Source organism: Leishmania major, chromosome 13 (genome assembly GCF_000002725.2).
Source record: "Leishmania major strain Friedlin complete genome, chromosome 13".
Taxonomy (NCBI): Eukaryota; Euglenozoa; class Kinetoplastea; order Trypanosomatida; family Trypanosomatidae; genus Leishmania; species Leishmania major.
In genome coordinates, this window is record NC_007254.2 from 594,695 (window position 1) to 610,356 (window position 15,662).

A 15,662-nucleotide genomic window follows, 5' to 3' on the forward strand; every position below is an offset into this window, starting at 1 on the left:
GCGCCAAGAGGGGCGAACCGAGTCGAATGACCGTGTTGGTAAGAGAGGCACCACGACAACAACAGCAAGACAACGTGGCATCCCCGAGCTTGTCCCGCCCACCTCACCCTCTCAGTTCCCTTGACCCACCAACCACCACTCACGCACTCGGCTACACGGCACACGCAAGTGCGCGCTGCCGTTGCCAGCAGTCAGCCGCAGCAACAGCACCAGCCAGGGAGCGAAATACACGGAGACGTACAAGATGACGGCAAAATAAGAACAACAACAACAGCAAACACGTTTATGAAAATAAGCTAAAAACAAAAAAAGAAGCACTGAGCAACATGAACAAGGCGAACAAGATAACCGAGGGCAGTACAAGGACACAGCGCATACTTGCCCACACACCCACACCCACCCACACACACACACACACACACGGAAGCGACCTCAAACAGAATGGGAAAAACAAAATGCCAGCAAAGATGCGCAGCACAACACCAACAAAAACGCAGAGAAGGAGGCGGAGAAGGGAGGAAAGGGGGGGAGGGGGGCAACTCTAAACAGAGAGAGGGAGAGATGATCAGATGCAGCGCATACAACAGCCCAGGACAACGGACACGGATGGAGCAGAAGAAAAGGAAGGCGGTGCGGAAAGAAAGTGGCGGGAGCGGAAGCAAGGTGGTATGCAAGCATGGCAGCGGCAGCACACACCCACACCCACACACACACACACACATACTCGCGGGAGAACACCGAGAGCCGACGCTAACGCCCTCTCTGTACTTCTGAATTCTGCGCCCTCTCACTGGCACATCTTCTCTCACACAAGACAGGAAGCAACGGACCAAGAAAAGCTTCTACGACTAGAGAATACAGGTACATGTCATCATCTCTTATCTGCCTGGCGAACCCCCGTATGGTGCCCTACTCCCTGCGCCGCGTCTCGGCACCGCCTCGCCGTACACCTCCGTCTTGGCAGCTTCGAGAACAATGGAAAAAAGGGAGCAATACCGCATACAGTCAGAGAACGGGCAAGGCGAGAGCAGAGATGCTGACGCAAAAAGGTAATAAAACCAACAAAGATGCGATCTCGTGATGCAACGCGCCGCTGCGCCGCTACTCCTCCATCGGTTCTCCATCGGGGTAGAAGGTTTCGTCGCTGCCGTCTGGCCGAACCATCTTGTAGATGCCGTCCGGGTACAGTATTTCCTTGCTGCCGTCTGGCAAGTGCTTCTCTGTCTGCCCCGTGGAACGGAACTCGAATGCCTGCACACCGTCCGGCATCTGCGTGTGCATCGTCTGCGCCGCGTCGTACCAATAGGTGCTCTTTCCGGAGGGAAAAGTGCACTTGACGTCGCCATTCGTGAAGCGCAGCGTTGTGTGTCCAGATGGTAGCACGACCTTCACCGTGCCGTTCGCGTAGTGGATTTCCCGCTTGCCACTGCGATACAGTACCTCCTTCTTGTTCGAGTTGTCGCCCAGAGCCGTCTGCGACACGACGTCGTCGTCGCAAAACTTCTCCGTCGGGAACTCCTCCATGTCACCAATCAGGTCCTCCCGAGTGGGGACGTGGTGGCGCTTTGGCGCCACCGGCGCGTGCACCGCGCTGACGGAGGGGCGTCGTTTGACGGATAACGCGCCGGACTGCATGCGCGGCGTGCGAGCCGGGTGTCCCGACATCTTCCGCTCCTCCACCACCTTCTCTGCAGCTGTTGCAGCCTTTCGCAGATCATCCTCCTCACTCCGGCGGCACGCCGTCGCGGCGGCGGCGGCGTCCACAGCAACGCGGTGCCGCGTCTTTTCCTCCTGCTCTTCCCTCTTTCGGCCTGCGATATACTGCTCACGGTGCCGCTTCCGCTCCTCCATCGCCTGTTCCTCGGCCTGCATGCGGTTCTGCATCTGCCGATTGCGCTTCTCGCGCGCCGCCGCCTCCCTGGACGAGGCACGGGGGGTGAAGTCCATGACGGCAAGAGGGGCCGCTCGTGAAGCCCGCCGCTCCCCCACCGCGGCTGCATCGTTGTCTTCATCGTAGCCACCCTCACACGAGGCCGAGGAGGCGCGCTGAGCGGAGGGATCGAGAGAGACGGAGAAGGGCGAGCTGCTGCTCTGTCGCGTCGACGGTGAGGCGGACGCGCCTTCGAGGCACTGCAGCTGCTGCTCCTTCGCCATGGCGAGCAGTTCGGCGTTGCGGCGCGTCAGGGAGTCGATGTCGCGACGCATCCGGGCCACCTCCGCCTTGTGTATGCGGTGCGCCTCGCGCATCGTTGATGTGAGGTCCTCGAGCTGAGTGCGCAGCGAGTCGTTCTCCTGCGACAAGCGCCGGTTTGTCTCACGCTCCGCCACAAGCAGCGCCGACACATTCTTGAAGCGTTCCTCTGTGGCGCGCAGATCCTTCTGAGCATCGCGCTGCTCGCGTGAGCGGCGGTCACCAGCGTCAGCGCGCTCATCCTCCATCTGCTGCCGCGCACCATATCGGTACGACTCGAAGCGCTGCTTTTCACGATCGAGCTGCTGTCGTGCGTCCGCGTAGTGATTGCGCTCCTTCTGCGCAGCCTTGATTTCCTGCTCCAAGCTCGCGATGAGCTCGTCCTCCTCGCGGACGCGACTGCCCGCTGGTGAGTGAGCGTCGGAACCTAGGGCGGGGTCGCGCGTGTAGAGCGGTCGACGGAAGTAGTTGCGATCCTGGCCAGACAATGGCGCGGCGCTCGACTCCTCGTACTTGAGAGAAGCGTAGCGCGGCGCCCCCATGGCGGCGCTCCGCGGGGTGAGTCCACCATACCGTCCCAAGTCGGCCCCATTGGTATCCGAGCCACGGCTGACGGACCGGCCGATGCCACTCGACAGTGCTGCAGCACCCCCGCTGTGGGAATCGCTATAAGATGTCTCGAAGTAGTTGTCCGCCGGACGCTCCACCACCGTGTGTGTCGGAGCCTGCAGCAGCGGCGATGGTGGGATTTCAGGGTCGACCCACTCCGGCTTCTTGGGGTTCGCTGCGCGAGCAGGTTGGCGTCGCTGCGGCGGCGCCCCGGCTGCCGGCTTCTCTGTCCCACTAGATGCGTTGGTGTTGGGTGGAGGCGCACTCACCGCACGCGTGGGCGGAGGTGCCTTGCGGGGAACAGCCACTACCACCTCCCCGAGCGGGTCATGGCTCTTGGCATTGCGCATGTCGTAGGCGATAGCCTCGCGCAGCGCCTTGGAGTCACGGCGCTCACGATTAATGTTGGCGCCGTCGGCACCATTAGCGGCGTTCTTTGACGGCGATTCTGCCGTGGCGGCCGAGTACGACAGACGCCCCTCATCGCGCCGCAGGAACTTGAACGACTCCTTCGGCTTGGGCTTCTGCCCTGCAAGCACGGAGACGCGCGACATGGGCGCGAAAGAACGACGCAAAACGAAAACAATTAGCAAGGAGAGCCACAAGCAAGCAGCGAAGAAAAAAAGGGCAGCACGCGCCGCGAGGCCCAACGAGGGCAGCCAAGGGGAGGGACAGCGAGAGCGATGGGGAAGAGAGATGGATATGAGAGAAGCACAAGACGGCGTCGCCCTCCTCTTGATCGTCCTCAGTCACCACTCCCGCTGTGGCAGCCTCTGCACCTGCGTGGGCGTGTGCGTGCGCGCGTGTGTTTGTGAGTGGTGTGCGCTGGGGGGGGGCCGCGCTCCTTCCTCTACAGCGCAGAAAAAGGAGGACACAGACCTGTTTCTTTACTGTATTTTTCCCCTTTTTGGCTGGTGTTTTGCTCTGTCGTCCCCTCCGTTGAACTACGTTGGTTCGATGGATGAAAGCACTTGGCCACCGCCACCGCGGGTGCGAGGGTGGAGGGGAGAGGGGGTCGGTGAGGCCGGGGAAGGGGTGGGGGTGGGGTGAAGATGGTGAAAACAGAGAGAGGGGCGGTTTCGATGCGCCGCCCCACTGTTCTTTTGAGAACTACATTGTGCGCATGTGTCCTTCACAGTTCAGATGCACAGCGCAGCGACACAAGGGCTGCCGTACACTCGTGCGGCAAAGAGGGGGAAGGACTGCAGGCCCATGACTCATCACGAGCCGAGGGCACTAAAGATGGCTGATGAGACGCCGGCATCCACCGCTGCTAAGGATGAGCCAACGATCGCACCTCCGAAAAGGGGTATTGCCCCACCTGCCACACACACACACACACACACAAAGCCCACCGCCACTCGATCGTGGCACTGGCGCGAACAACCCTCAGCTAGGCAGCACGAAGGGGGAGGGGCCAAGAAGAGAGACGCATGCGCATCCCTACCTAGTCTGCTGTGCGGAGGGCTCCGAAAACGTAAACGAAAAACACCAACGCAAACTACTCAGACACGCAGAGCCCTGACAGACTCAATGAGGGTGTCGTGCGTACTCTGCCGGTCCACGGCCTCTTTCGAGAGGGTGAAGATCGAATGGACGAAGGCGCAGAAGTCGCAGTCTATGCAAAATAAAGGAACACCAAAGCAAGGAAGTGCGAGCAGGGAATACCGCACAGCGCTCATCCACCTCGGGGACGCGGGCACACGCACAAACTGTTAGACACGCCTCTCCACACAGAAGCGCACCTCAGCCATGATGTACGCGGAGCACTCCTCCTCACAGGCACATACCCACCCACCATAACAAGCCAGTTGATGATACGCTCTATGCGACCACACACACACACACACACACACATACACGCAAGAATGCCAAAGGTAACACTCATGTTCGCAACAACACCGCGGCTTTTTTCCGCACATGGTGCCCCCGATCAATGCGTGTGTGCGTTCGCAGAAGAGCCGCACGTCGGCTGACACCTCGAATCTCGGATGCCGCCCTGTATTATCACCTACGCACTGATTTCCGAGTAACCGCCTCTCATGCCAGCACTACATGTACCGGTCAACGTAGCGACCGCCCTTGCGAGGCATCTTGGAAAGCGAATTTGCTATCTCGGAACCCGTCGCCACCGCCATCGCCGCAGCACTGGTCACCCTATCCCCAGCAACGTTGCCCTCCGCTGGCGGCTTTGGCACGAAGGCCAGAAGGAGACAAGCAAACACGTAGTAAATGCTGAAAAGCACCATCGCACACACCAGCAGCGGGTTCGCGATGAGCCACCAGAGTGGCACGTGCGCTGTGGGCTGGACGCTGCTTGAGTGAGGCCACAGCGTGTCTTGCGACGTCGCGTGCTCTTGCACCGCGCTTGTGTGCCGGCTCGCCATGTCCTGCGCGATGGACTCTATTCGCTGCACAGCCGCTGAGGCGGTGTCCGCCACGTTGTTCACGACAGTTTTGATCTCTGTCGAGTGTGTCGTGAGATGTGTCCGCAGCGTGGACTCCACTTTCGCGTGGTAGGAGGGGATGAGTCGCTTCTCGGCGGCTGACACGCTTTCTACCAGTGCCGTCTGCACAGCCGTCTTCAGCTCCACGACAGAGCGGCTCGTTGCCGCCTCCACCAGCTGCGACGCACGAACGCCTTCCTCGTTTTGCTGAGAAGCTATGCGCATCATCGTGGCGTCCAGCAGTTCCTGGATGTCGGCCAAGGAAGGAAGCCCGCTCGTGTTCCCCCCCACGTCGTCGATCTTCGCCACGAGCGACTGCACCGCCGCCGCGATGTCGCGCTGCAGCAGCTGCCCCTGGCTGCTAAGCTCGTGTATGCCCTTCTGCATCTCCTCCTGCACCCGCTGCACCTCTGCCTGCACGATGGACTGCATCGTCACAGGCCCCGTGCCTGTCGTACTGGTTTCGCGCACAAGAGCCGCTTCCTCCTCCTGGAGTTGCCGCAGTCCCGCAAGTTCATTCTGAAGCTCCTCGGCGGCAGCACTTGCGCTCTTGTTGGCCGGCACTAACGCGAGGTCGCTGATGAGTTGAGTGACGCGGCGAAGACGATCCCGCGTAGCTGTGCGAATGCGAGCCTGAGCCCGCTGCTGCTCCGCAGAGAATCCAATAAGCGCCGGGGACGGCTGGAGAAGCTGCACAGACGCGTGCTGCTCCTGGACTGCCTCCTGTATCGCCACCATTCGAGCCAGTAGGGCGTCGGTGCGCTGCGTTTGTCCCTTTTCGCTGCCAGAAACGGATTCGCGCAACGCGGTCAGCAGTTCCTCCTTGTGTGCCTGCGCCGTAGACTGGATGGAGTCCTGCACGCTGCTCAGCTGCGCCCTCATCTCTGCACTCGTGGCGGTGCCACGGACGGCCTCTATGAGTCGGGCGTCGCGGCCCTCGAGCGACTGTGTGAGAGATGTGAAGTGATCCTGGAAAAGCACCTGCAACGTGTCTCTCTCTGCCGTCTGTGCCGCGGCCGCTGCGGCAGAGGCGCTGCGGAACTGCTCGCTGGCCTCCTGCAGACGCGTCAGCACTGACGAAACGTCGGCGGTGCGGCTAACTTCGTCCAGCCGTTCCTCGAGCCGGCGCAGTGCAGCGACGTGAGCCTCCAGAGCGGTATCCATCGGCGAGAGCAGCTCCCTGATGTCAGACAGCGCGGCACCGGGGGCGGCTGGAGGCGGCACATCTGCTAAGGCAGCCGCCTTCGCCGCCCCCGCCTCCACCGATTCCCGCACCGCCTGCACACCCTCCTGCAGCTTTGCAAGGGAGGCGCTCGACGCGGTGGCCTCCTGCTGCTCGCGCACGGCGGCCGTCACGGTTTCCGCGAGCGACGCCATCTTAGCCGTCAGGTTCGTCTCCTGGAGGCTGAGCTCCTCCTTCATGAAGGTGAGAACGCTGTCGATGTACTTGTACATGGGTGTCAAGTTCACCTCGGGCGTCTTGCCCACTTGGGCCTGCAACGCCTGCAGCAGCTCCTCGCGAAGTGTCGTGAGCTCGTGCGTCGTTTTCTCTATCAGCGCCGCCGTGGCTGCCGGTGACGTGTCGATGCTGACGGAGCCCTGCTCTTTGGCCGCATGCTCAGTCTTCAGCTGGCTCTCGGCAGAAGTGCGCATCTCCTCCAGCTGCGCCTGCAGGCTTGCCGCGACGGAGGTCGACACGCTGTCGGCGATGTGCAGCAACTGCTGCTCGATGGCGAGTTTGTTGGCGGTGTTCATCTTCTCCACCTGCACAGAAAGCTCTGCCCACCGTGGCGAGAGCACAGCCTCCACGGCGTCCGTTAGCACCTCCTGCGAAAGCGGCGCGGACGGCGGTGCAGCTGCAGGCGGTGGCGCCGCGGAGGCGGCGGCCGACGCGGCCTCCCCGGCTTCTCGAAGTGCGTTGAGCTGCTCTTGGACGGTGGTCATGGCGGACTGCAGGGCCTCCTCCGTATGCTGCTGGATGGCAGCTGTGACGCTGTCGCTCACCACCTGCGCCACTGTCATGAGTTGTTGCTGCGCGTTGTCGTTGTGGATTTCCAGCATGGAGCTTGTCGCCGATACATCGCGGCGCAGCTGCTCCAACACTTCCGTGATCTTCTGCTGAGCTGCCTCCGGCACGCCATTAACAGGGGCAGCAGCAGGCGATGGAGTAGAAGCGGTGGCTTCGGTGGCTACAGTGCCACGCAGCTCATCGAGCCGACGCTGCAGAACCTCCTGCATGACCCGCAGTGCGTCCCGGGTGGCGGCTTGCTCTTTGAAGATGTCCCCCACGACCTCGTCCACTGCTGCAAGACGGCTTTGCGTCGACTGTACAGCGTCGAAAACTTTTTCGATCTCGATCGCCATGTCCGCGTCGGTTGCGGAGCCCGCCGTGACCTCGCCGCGGGTGCCCTTTGACTTTTCTAGCTTCTTCACCTCGCTGGTGATGGTGCGGCGCAGTTCATTGGTGGCCGACTGCACGGCACTTTCGATGCTCTCTTCGATCGCCCTCATGTCGACGATTGCGTTCGCAGCCGCGTCACCGCCGCTTCCACGCGCCGCCAGTCGCTCCTCAGCCAGGAGGTCATTGATCAAGTTTGAGAGCTTCTCCTGTTGCTCGGCGGCCGCCTTCTGAACCGCCTCCACGACGGCAGTGCGGAGCTCCGCCGGCGCCGAGGTCACCGCTGGCGCGTCCCGACTCGCTACGACAGCCGTGATGCGCCTCTGCAAGTCCTCAAAGTGGGCCGCCGTGCTCTCCTCCAAACGAGTAAGTTGATAGGCCATGTCGCTGCTTGGTGGCGGTGTGGGGGTGGTGCTGGAGGGCAGGGTGGCACCGGTGAGCTGCTCGGCAACGCGTGCGCTGACCAGCCGCGCCACCGCCTCCGCATCGATGGGCATTGGGGAGTGAGAAGGGGCGGCGCTGGGGCTGCCTCGCTCCGCGGCACCCTGTCGCTCACGCACGACGCGGAGTTGCCGCAGCTCATCGTGGATGCTATTGAGCACGATCTCCGAGAAGCTCTTCATCTTGTCCGCGTACGTGACGTGCAGCGCATCCAGCTGCTGTCCGGTGCGCTGCTCCACCTGGTCCACAACGAGGTTGGCCACAACTGCCAGTTGCTCTTGCAGACACTGTTCCATCACCTCGCGCTCGGTGGAGCTGATGACATCCACGTAGGAGGCACCGGTGCGGTGAGGAGCCTTGCTCTCGTAAGCTCCGTGCGGCAGTACCGGCGTAACACGCACACTGGCGAGGTTAGGCATCGACAACGCCAGCACGGCGCGCTGTACCTCTGCGTCCTCTGGGTGAAGTGTCGCCTCCACGTTCAGTGCCACAAATTCCGGGATGCCCTTCAAAAGATCGGAAGAGGGGCCATAGCCGCGAGTGCGAATCCGCAGCGGCTGAAGACCGCCAGAGGGTGATGGTGACGGTGCCGCATTCGCCGCGACGGTAGCGCCGCTACGCGTGCTGTGGTGCCGCAGCGCAGCGACGAAGTGGAGAGGCGCCCGCGCACTGAGGCAGTGGGGGACCGGCGTGTACGCCCGCTGCATGAATCAGGCGAGGGTATTCCAGCGTCGCCGTTTAATACGTCTTGGGGGGATTTTTGTCGTCTCTTTGCTGCGGGGGGCCGTGCGCCTACAGAAACAAATCTGCGTGTGCTGCTCAGAAGGGCAACCGCGAAAAGGATAAGAGAGCGGGGAGGACTCCACAGAGAGAGAAAACAGAAAAAAAACGAGAAACGCTAGCGCTGCCGGTGCGCGCGTGTGCGTCTGTCAGCCCTCCTTGCACAAACACACACACACACACTCCTCCCGAGCCAGTTCGTCTATGGCAATGTGTTTCTATGTAGATTTGCTATGTGACCCCGTGCACTGATGCCTGAGCTTGTTTGCGTATATGCGTCTCGGCGGAGGTTGTATTTTTGGCGGCGACAGGTGGCGGGCAACACGCACGCGCAGAAGCAGCACGGCAGGTAGCACAGCGAAGCGACCGCCACCACGCAGAGCCACTGCTCAGTCTACCAAAAAAAAAGTACGAGAGAGAGAGCCAAATGACCACACGTCACTGATGTGCCGACACAGAGGCACAGACACACACGCATACACGTGAGATGCGGTGTCGCTCCCCTCTGTTGGGTGATCCCTTTTTTCTCTGTTCGGTGGCCTGAGTGCACCTCTGCTAACTGGGGCGTTGGTGTTGATGGCTCTGAGCCCTGTGTGTGTATGTATGCGGGGAAGAGAGTGGGGTCTCTTTTTGGAGACGATGTGTGTGTGTGTATGTGCCCACACTCTTGCTGTTGACGGCCGCAGTGGTATGTGAAGGCGCACGAAGCAACGAGCAGTCATTGTGGAGGGGTGGGGGGGGCGGAGAAGAGGCGCGAGGGTAGAAGAGGGCAGTGAGGAGAGGAACGACACACACACACACACACGCACACACGACGACAGGATAGCGGTATAGAGCACGCACTCACGACCAGGCTTGCAAGAGCCCGACACATCGCCGACCCAGGCACGCCCCGACACTTAAAACACGCTTCTGGTGGCACAAATCCACCGAGAGGCGAGATGGGTCGCATGAAAAGACAATGCGGTGTGTGGAGGGAGGCGGAGAAGAGGTGTCAACGGGCACGCCGCCACCATGCGCCACCGTGCCGCACCAGGAGTGCTACTCGACGGCAGGAAGGAAAAGAGCCCACCAAAGCAGAGACAGAGCACCTCAACCGCGTGTGCGGTGCGCACGACACCCCTGTTCCCCTCCCCGCACACACGTGCACATGCATCTTTTTGTCAGTCACCATGCGCCCGTCCTGGGCGCTTGTCCATGGCACGACAATGCCTTTCGACTTCCCAGCGAAGGTGTGCGTGTGCGCGTGTGTTTATCTGCTTTCTTCGCGTTCTTTTTTTCTTGTTGGGGGAGGGGGGAGGGGAGGGATGAGAGGAAACAGCATCAAGGCAGAAAGATACACGCGGGTGGCCGAAGCCCAACAAAGGAGAGAGAGAGAGAGAACAGAGACACCAACACACAACAACGCAAACAATCCAACCACATACGAGAGACACACACGCGAACAACACGACCCCAGACGCCGACACACAACAACACGGAGAAGAGCGAGACAAGGTGAAAGGTGGGGGAGAAGGGAGGGAGGAAGGGGAGGGGGGGGGCAGCAACAACCAGCAAATACACAAAACAAACGCATCAACAGTGGCAACGAGAGCAAAGGACAAACCCCAGAAACAACAAAAATAGAAGAGGACAGTGGAGGCAGGGGTGGGGGAGGGGGAGGAGATGCACACGAGTGTCCGCTGAAAGATAAAACACCCAAACAGCGAAAGAGAAAAGAGCGTTAGACCAGACACCAAGTGAGGGGAAGAGGCAGGGCGGGGAGGGGGGGGAGGGACAATACGAAAAGAGGCAGAGTAACAATATCTACGGGATCCCCCCATACATACACACACATGCGCATCCACAGATAGATGTGGCCAGTAAAACCATTTCCGATGTGCCATACTTTCAAAAAAAAAAATGAAGGGAAGATGATGGGGATGGGTGTAGAAGCTGGGTGGTGGACGGCGAGGTGAGGGCGTTAAGTAGCTCTCCGTTTGCCCCATCCACTGGCACACACACAAGAGGGCTCATCTCCCTCTCTACACCCCGCTCCCTTCCTGCTCCATACAAACACACACACACACACACACAATCCCCCTCCCTCCATCACAGCCCCTGTCGCAACCCCCCCCCTCGCAGTCTTGAGGTACAATTATACTCTAGTACAAGAAAGCGATGTTTGAATAGGACGGGAACGAAAAAGTACGGCAAAAACAAGAACGAAAAGAAGATGTATGCTTCGGAGTGACCGTGTATGTCTCCACACACACCGTGTCTGGGTGACCAGAATGTGTGCTACCCATTTTTGGGCCCGCCACACCGTGGGTCCGTTGTGAGACGCGAGGGAGAGAAAACGTAAACGAGAACGAGAGACGTCTGCGAAGGACCTCCCCCTCCCATTGGCACGGCCAGACACGCTAAAGGTGAAGATCAATGGGCCCATAGAAGAGAGTGAGAGAAAAAAGACCCACGGACGACGGCAGCGGTGGATGTGTGAGGCGGCGAGGTGGCGAGGAAAAGAACCAGCTGGTGGGAGGTGGGGAGGGGAGGCGTTTAGACGTGGGCGAGTCGGCATCGGCGCTGCCAACAACAGCAGTAACCTATAAAAACAAAGGAAACGAAAGCACCCATCCGCTCGCTCACACACACCCACACACATACACAAGTTGCAAACATGGACGCCTGGCAGAAGAGAGCCGGGAAGAAAGGGTGGTAGAGCAAGGGATGCAGCGGTACAAGAGGCCATGAAACATGGTGTGTAGGGGGGCGGAGGAGCTGGAGAGAGCGGAACACCGTCGCAGAAAAGAGCGAAAGCGCGCACACACGCTGCCACGTCTACACCACTGACACACACACACACACACACACACGCCACTGACACAGATCGGCCGCCATCACGAGAAAGGCAAGAGTGGGAGTCCGAGAGCCAGAGAGAGAGAGAGAGAGACGGGTGGCACGACACAGAGGGAACCAAACATACGAAAGAGAAGACACACATCGGTGCAAAATTAAGAGAAACAGAAAACAAGGAGCCGTCGATCCGCATCGCTCAACCAACGAGGCGCTCCATCTGCGTCATCAGATGCCGTGCGTAGGGGAAAAGAAGCTAGGGCGACGACAGCCTAGAGCACCCCTCTCCCTCACACATTCCTGTGGGTGTTTGTCCTTTCTCTCCCTTGTCCCGCAGACGCGCACGTGGCGATGCGCTGCGTGAATGACAAGACGAGCGCACTAAGAGGGGGAAAAAAAGGTTGGGAGAGCCGGGAGAGATGTCCCACGTACATGATCACGGATCATGCCCGAGGTAGTACAAGGAAACACTATCGAGGACACGTACCCGGTTGGGCAGCCGCGGTGATTCCGCCGATCTGGCGCATAGCGCTGTTCAAGTCCCTCACGCACAACGCACCGGTGAACTGATCAGCGCCGACCAGCGGCACCAGCATGGCGGGTGTACTGATCGAGCTGCCGGCGCAGTTCCTCGATGCGGCGCACCTGTGAGGAGAGAATGGCGTCCACACGCCTGCAGTACCCACTCATCGAGTTCTCCGGGTTCTCGGCAGCGTTCAGCTGTGTCATTTCATCTTTCAGGAGCTCCATCATGCAGTCGATGTGATGGCGGTGTGCCAGGATCAAATTGTCCTCCTCGGCGTCGAGGCTGTCGCCGCTGTCGTACCGGGAGTCATCACCTACAGGCGTGGGCATCGCCGAAGACATGCCACTCGGGCCGCGGCTGTGGGTCGGGGTCGGGCGGTGGTAGGACTTCTTCTGCGGGGAGCTGCTGGTGACGGGGCGCGAGCCGAAGCTGCGGTTCGACCGAAGCGTGTTGTCGGAGCTATCGTCGCCGTGCCGATGAAAGCTGTTGACCATCTTCTGGTTTGGCGTTCCGGGCTCGCGAGTGCGTGTCTGGCTGGAGGAGCGCGAGCTCGTGATCACACGCTCCTTTGCGCGACGTTGCGCGAAGGAGCCGGAGATGCCGACGGTTTCGACATGCTCCGTAGGCATCTGCCCCATCATAATCTCCTCCGCCGCGCTGTGGCTGGACTTGTCTTTCTTGAGCTCCTTGACACGGTCGGCGTAGCGCAGCGTGTTGAGTGTGTGCTCGCAGCTGCCGCTGGCGGGGCTGATGTTGCCAATCATCACCGTGCGGCTGTTGCCCATGAAGCAGTCACGAAGCACCGCCGTCAGCTTAGACCCGCGAAAGGGAATGTGGCGGTGATTCTGGTCTAGCGCGCGGATGCACTCCTTGAGGGCAAATAAAGACTTATTGATCTCCGCCCCCTCCAGCCGCGTGGTGCGGTCACTATCCAGCGTGTCAGCGCCGCGCTCCGAACCGGCAAGATCGATGAAAGTGAAGCGGCCAAAGAAGCGGTTCTTCTCATTCACGATGGTGATGTGCAGAATGGCGTGCGAGCGCGAGGAGTCGGCGTTCATGCCAGTCGATCCCGCCGCACGGATGGTATTGCCATAGTCGATGATCTCCATAAGGTGGTCGGTGCTGTCGACGCGGTGTTCTGTCAGGCCGCAGACGTTAATGACACCGCGGCTATCCTCCCTACACGCCAACCGCTCGCGCTCGTTCAGCAGATCGTACAGCTTGCCGCCGTAGATCTCGAAGAAAGAGACGTTGATGCCCATGCCGCGACTCAGTCGCGACCAGAGGTCCTTGGCCGCCATCAGGTATAAGCCCTCCTGCTTGTCCTTGCCTAGCATGGTGTATGTCTTACCGCTACCCGTCTGACCGTAAGCAAAGCACGTCGCGCACCCGCCCTCAAACACTGTCTCGATGAGTGGCTTGCAGGCCTCCTCATATACGTCCCGGTTGGTCTTTCGGTCGTCCATGACCTTGTCGTAGGTGAAGCGGTGCTTCTCGATGTAGCGGGTGAGATCTACTTTCTGGCGTGGCTCCAGCAGCGTAATGATGTGGTTGTTGTCCGGGTCTGTGGCGAGAATGTCGTAGAGACCGTCGGCTTGCTCGCTAGCATTCAGGGGGCGCTTGCGAATGACGACGGTGATTCGACTGGCACGACGCCGCTGAGCGTTACCGCCTTCACCGGTTGCGCGGCGGCCGAAGGGCGAGGGGGACGACGCCCCTACGCGGCTCACCGGCCGTGACACCGGCTTTGCCGGCGCAGCGGCAGGGCGGACGGCGTTTTCGCCTTCGTCTGTGTTGGGGTCACGGCGCTGCGTCGACATCGGCCGCGGCTGCTCGGCCAACCTTTCCCGTTCGCGTCGCTGCATCGCTTCCGTCGGGGTTGCACGGCGCGACGGCGTAGGGATGCGGGCGGGCAACGCGGGGGCCTGAGTGGGGGCCTGCAGACGCGACGCCGGCTCTGTCGCCGGGGGCGGCGACTTGGAGGCCATCGACGCCACCGGTGCTGCAGGTGTCATGCCGCCGCCGCTGCCGTTTGCCCGATCACGCTTCAGAAACTGGATGAGCTCGAAGAGCTTCCGACGGTCCGTCATGACGATGACGCCGACGGAGTGGTAGTCCTGCATGGTGAGCTGCTTCAGCTGCTGGACAGAGGTGACGCCGCCGTCAATGAAGCCCTGCACCGTGTGCTCCAGCCCGCCCTGAACAAGCAGCTGCTTCAGCTGAGACTCCATCCTTGACGAGAGAGCTGCTCAAGCCCTTATTTCAAGGCTCAAAGGGAAAACGAAATCAAAGTCACCGGTAGACGACAGCTGAAGGTATGTTGAGCGCCGGCTCTCTGCGACCTAATATGCACACGGCGTTATGCGGAGCCACAACGATGCAACTCGCCAAGGTGCTCTCAGACGCCTGCCGGACAGGGCCTTCGAGAAGAGGTTGAAAATACAAGGGAAATGAGACAATGTGTCCACCAGCGTGGAAATACGCGCGCGAGAGCGCGATGGCAACGCTCAGGGGAGAAGAGGATGAGTATCAGTCAGTGAATGCGTGTGTGTATACAATCCGAAGAAAGAGAAATCAGAGACGTGTTTCGCGCGTTCGGGTGTGCGAGCGGTATGGCCATGCGGGGCGCCCTGTGTATGTGTGTGTGCGTGTGTCGTCGCAAAGTTCCACAGCCCGTAACGGTTCAGTCCACGAAGGAGAGGTGCGTGTGTGTGGCAGAGCGCCAGCTGCGGAGGGGAGGGTGCAACGATCCATAGGCGCACGTGGAGAGAAGGACAGCAACACACAAAAAGAAAGGAAGGGAGGGAGGGTAGAGATGGTGCAGGTTAGAGGCGGAGTGGGAGGAAGGGAGTGAGGGGCAGCACATGGGAAACGTGCGAATCATTCACGGTATTGCGGCAGACAACGCATACGCGGTGATACGCACACGTGCACGCACAACAAGGCAGAGAGCAGTACGGCTGCACGCGGCTGTTCGAATGTGGTAACGGGCATGAGTAGAAAAGGTGTTTTAAGGCAAACGCCCCCCCCCTGATCAGCCGCACGGGGGCTCGTGCACAGTCTTAGCGGAAAGGATGCAAAGGGTTCGGGCACCAGCGGACTTGTTCCTCAAAGAAGTGTGCACACTTTCTCACTCCTCCTCCCTCTTGCCCCTCCCTCTGACATGAAAGCATGCACACATACATATACACGGAGAGATGTTGAGGGGGAGCACAGGAGGGGAAGGAGTCGAAGATGTCAGGGAGCGAGTGGTCTTCGCGCGGTCACCCTCTCGTGTAATGTTCACCAACTTTGCTTTTGTTTTTCCGCGCCTGCACAGCGCGTTCTCGTGCCTTAGCAGCTGCGCATGCGCATGCGCGTGTGTCTGTGTGTGTGTGTGTGTGTGTGTGTGTGTGTGTGTGTTGGGGGGGGGAGACTTTTCTGGGTGCGCGCCTT

General features: G+C 60.3%; 3 protein-coding genes across 3 annotated transcripts; all 3 read right to left on the bottom strand.

Moving 5' to 3' along the window:
• Positions 1-1,101: 1,101 nt before the first annotated feature.
• Positions 1,102-3,354, bottom strand: LMJF_13_1590 (conserved hypothetical protein; the record flags this gene model as incomplete). The annotated part of the gene is made up of 1 exon (XM_001681851.1): positions 1,102-3,354. One exon carries the CDS (start codon positions 3,352-3,354, stop codon positions 1,102-1,104), a length of 2,253 nt encoding a protein of 750 aa, XP_001681903.1.
• A 1,497-nt stretch (positions 3,355-4,851) lies between these two features.
• Positions 4,852-8,505, bottom strand: LMJF_13_1600 (conserved hypothetical protein; the record flags this gene model as incomplete). Its single annotated transcript, XM_001681852.1, has 1 exon — positions 4,852-8,505. The coding sequence occupies one exon, from the start codon at positions 8,503-8,505 to the stop codon at positions 4,852-4,854; it is 3,654 nt and encodes a 1,217-aa protein (XP_001681904.1).
• Positions 8,506-12,271: 3,766 nt separating this feature from the next.
• LMJF_13_1610 (putative MCAK-like kinesin) lies at positions 12,272-14,458 on the bottom strand (the record flags this gene model as incomplete). Its single annotated transcript, XM_001681853.1, has 1 exon — positions 12,272-14,458. The coding sequence occupies one exon, from the start codon at positions 14,456-14,458 to the stop codon at positions 12,272-12,274; it is 2,187 nt and encodes a 728-aa protein (XP_001681905.1).
• Positions 14,459-15,662: the final 1,204 nt, after the last annotated feature.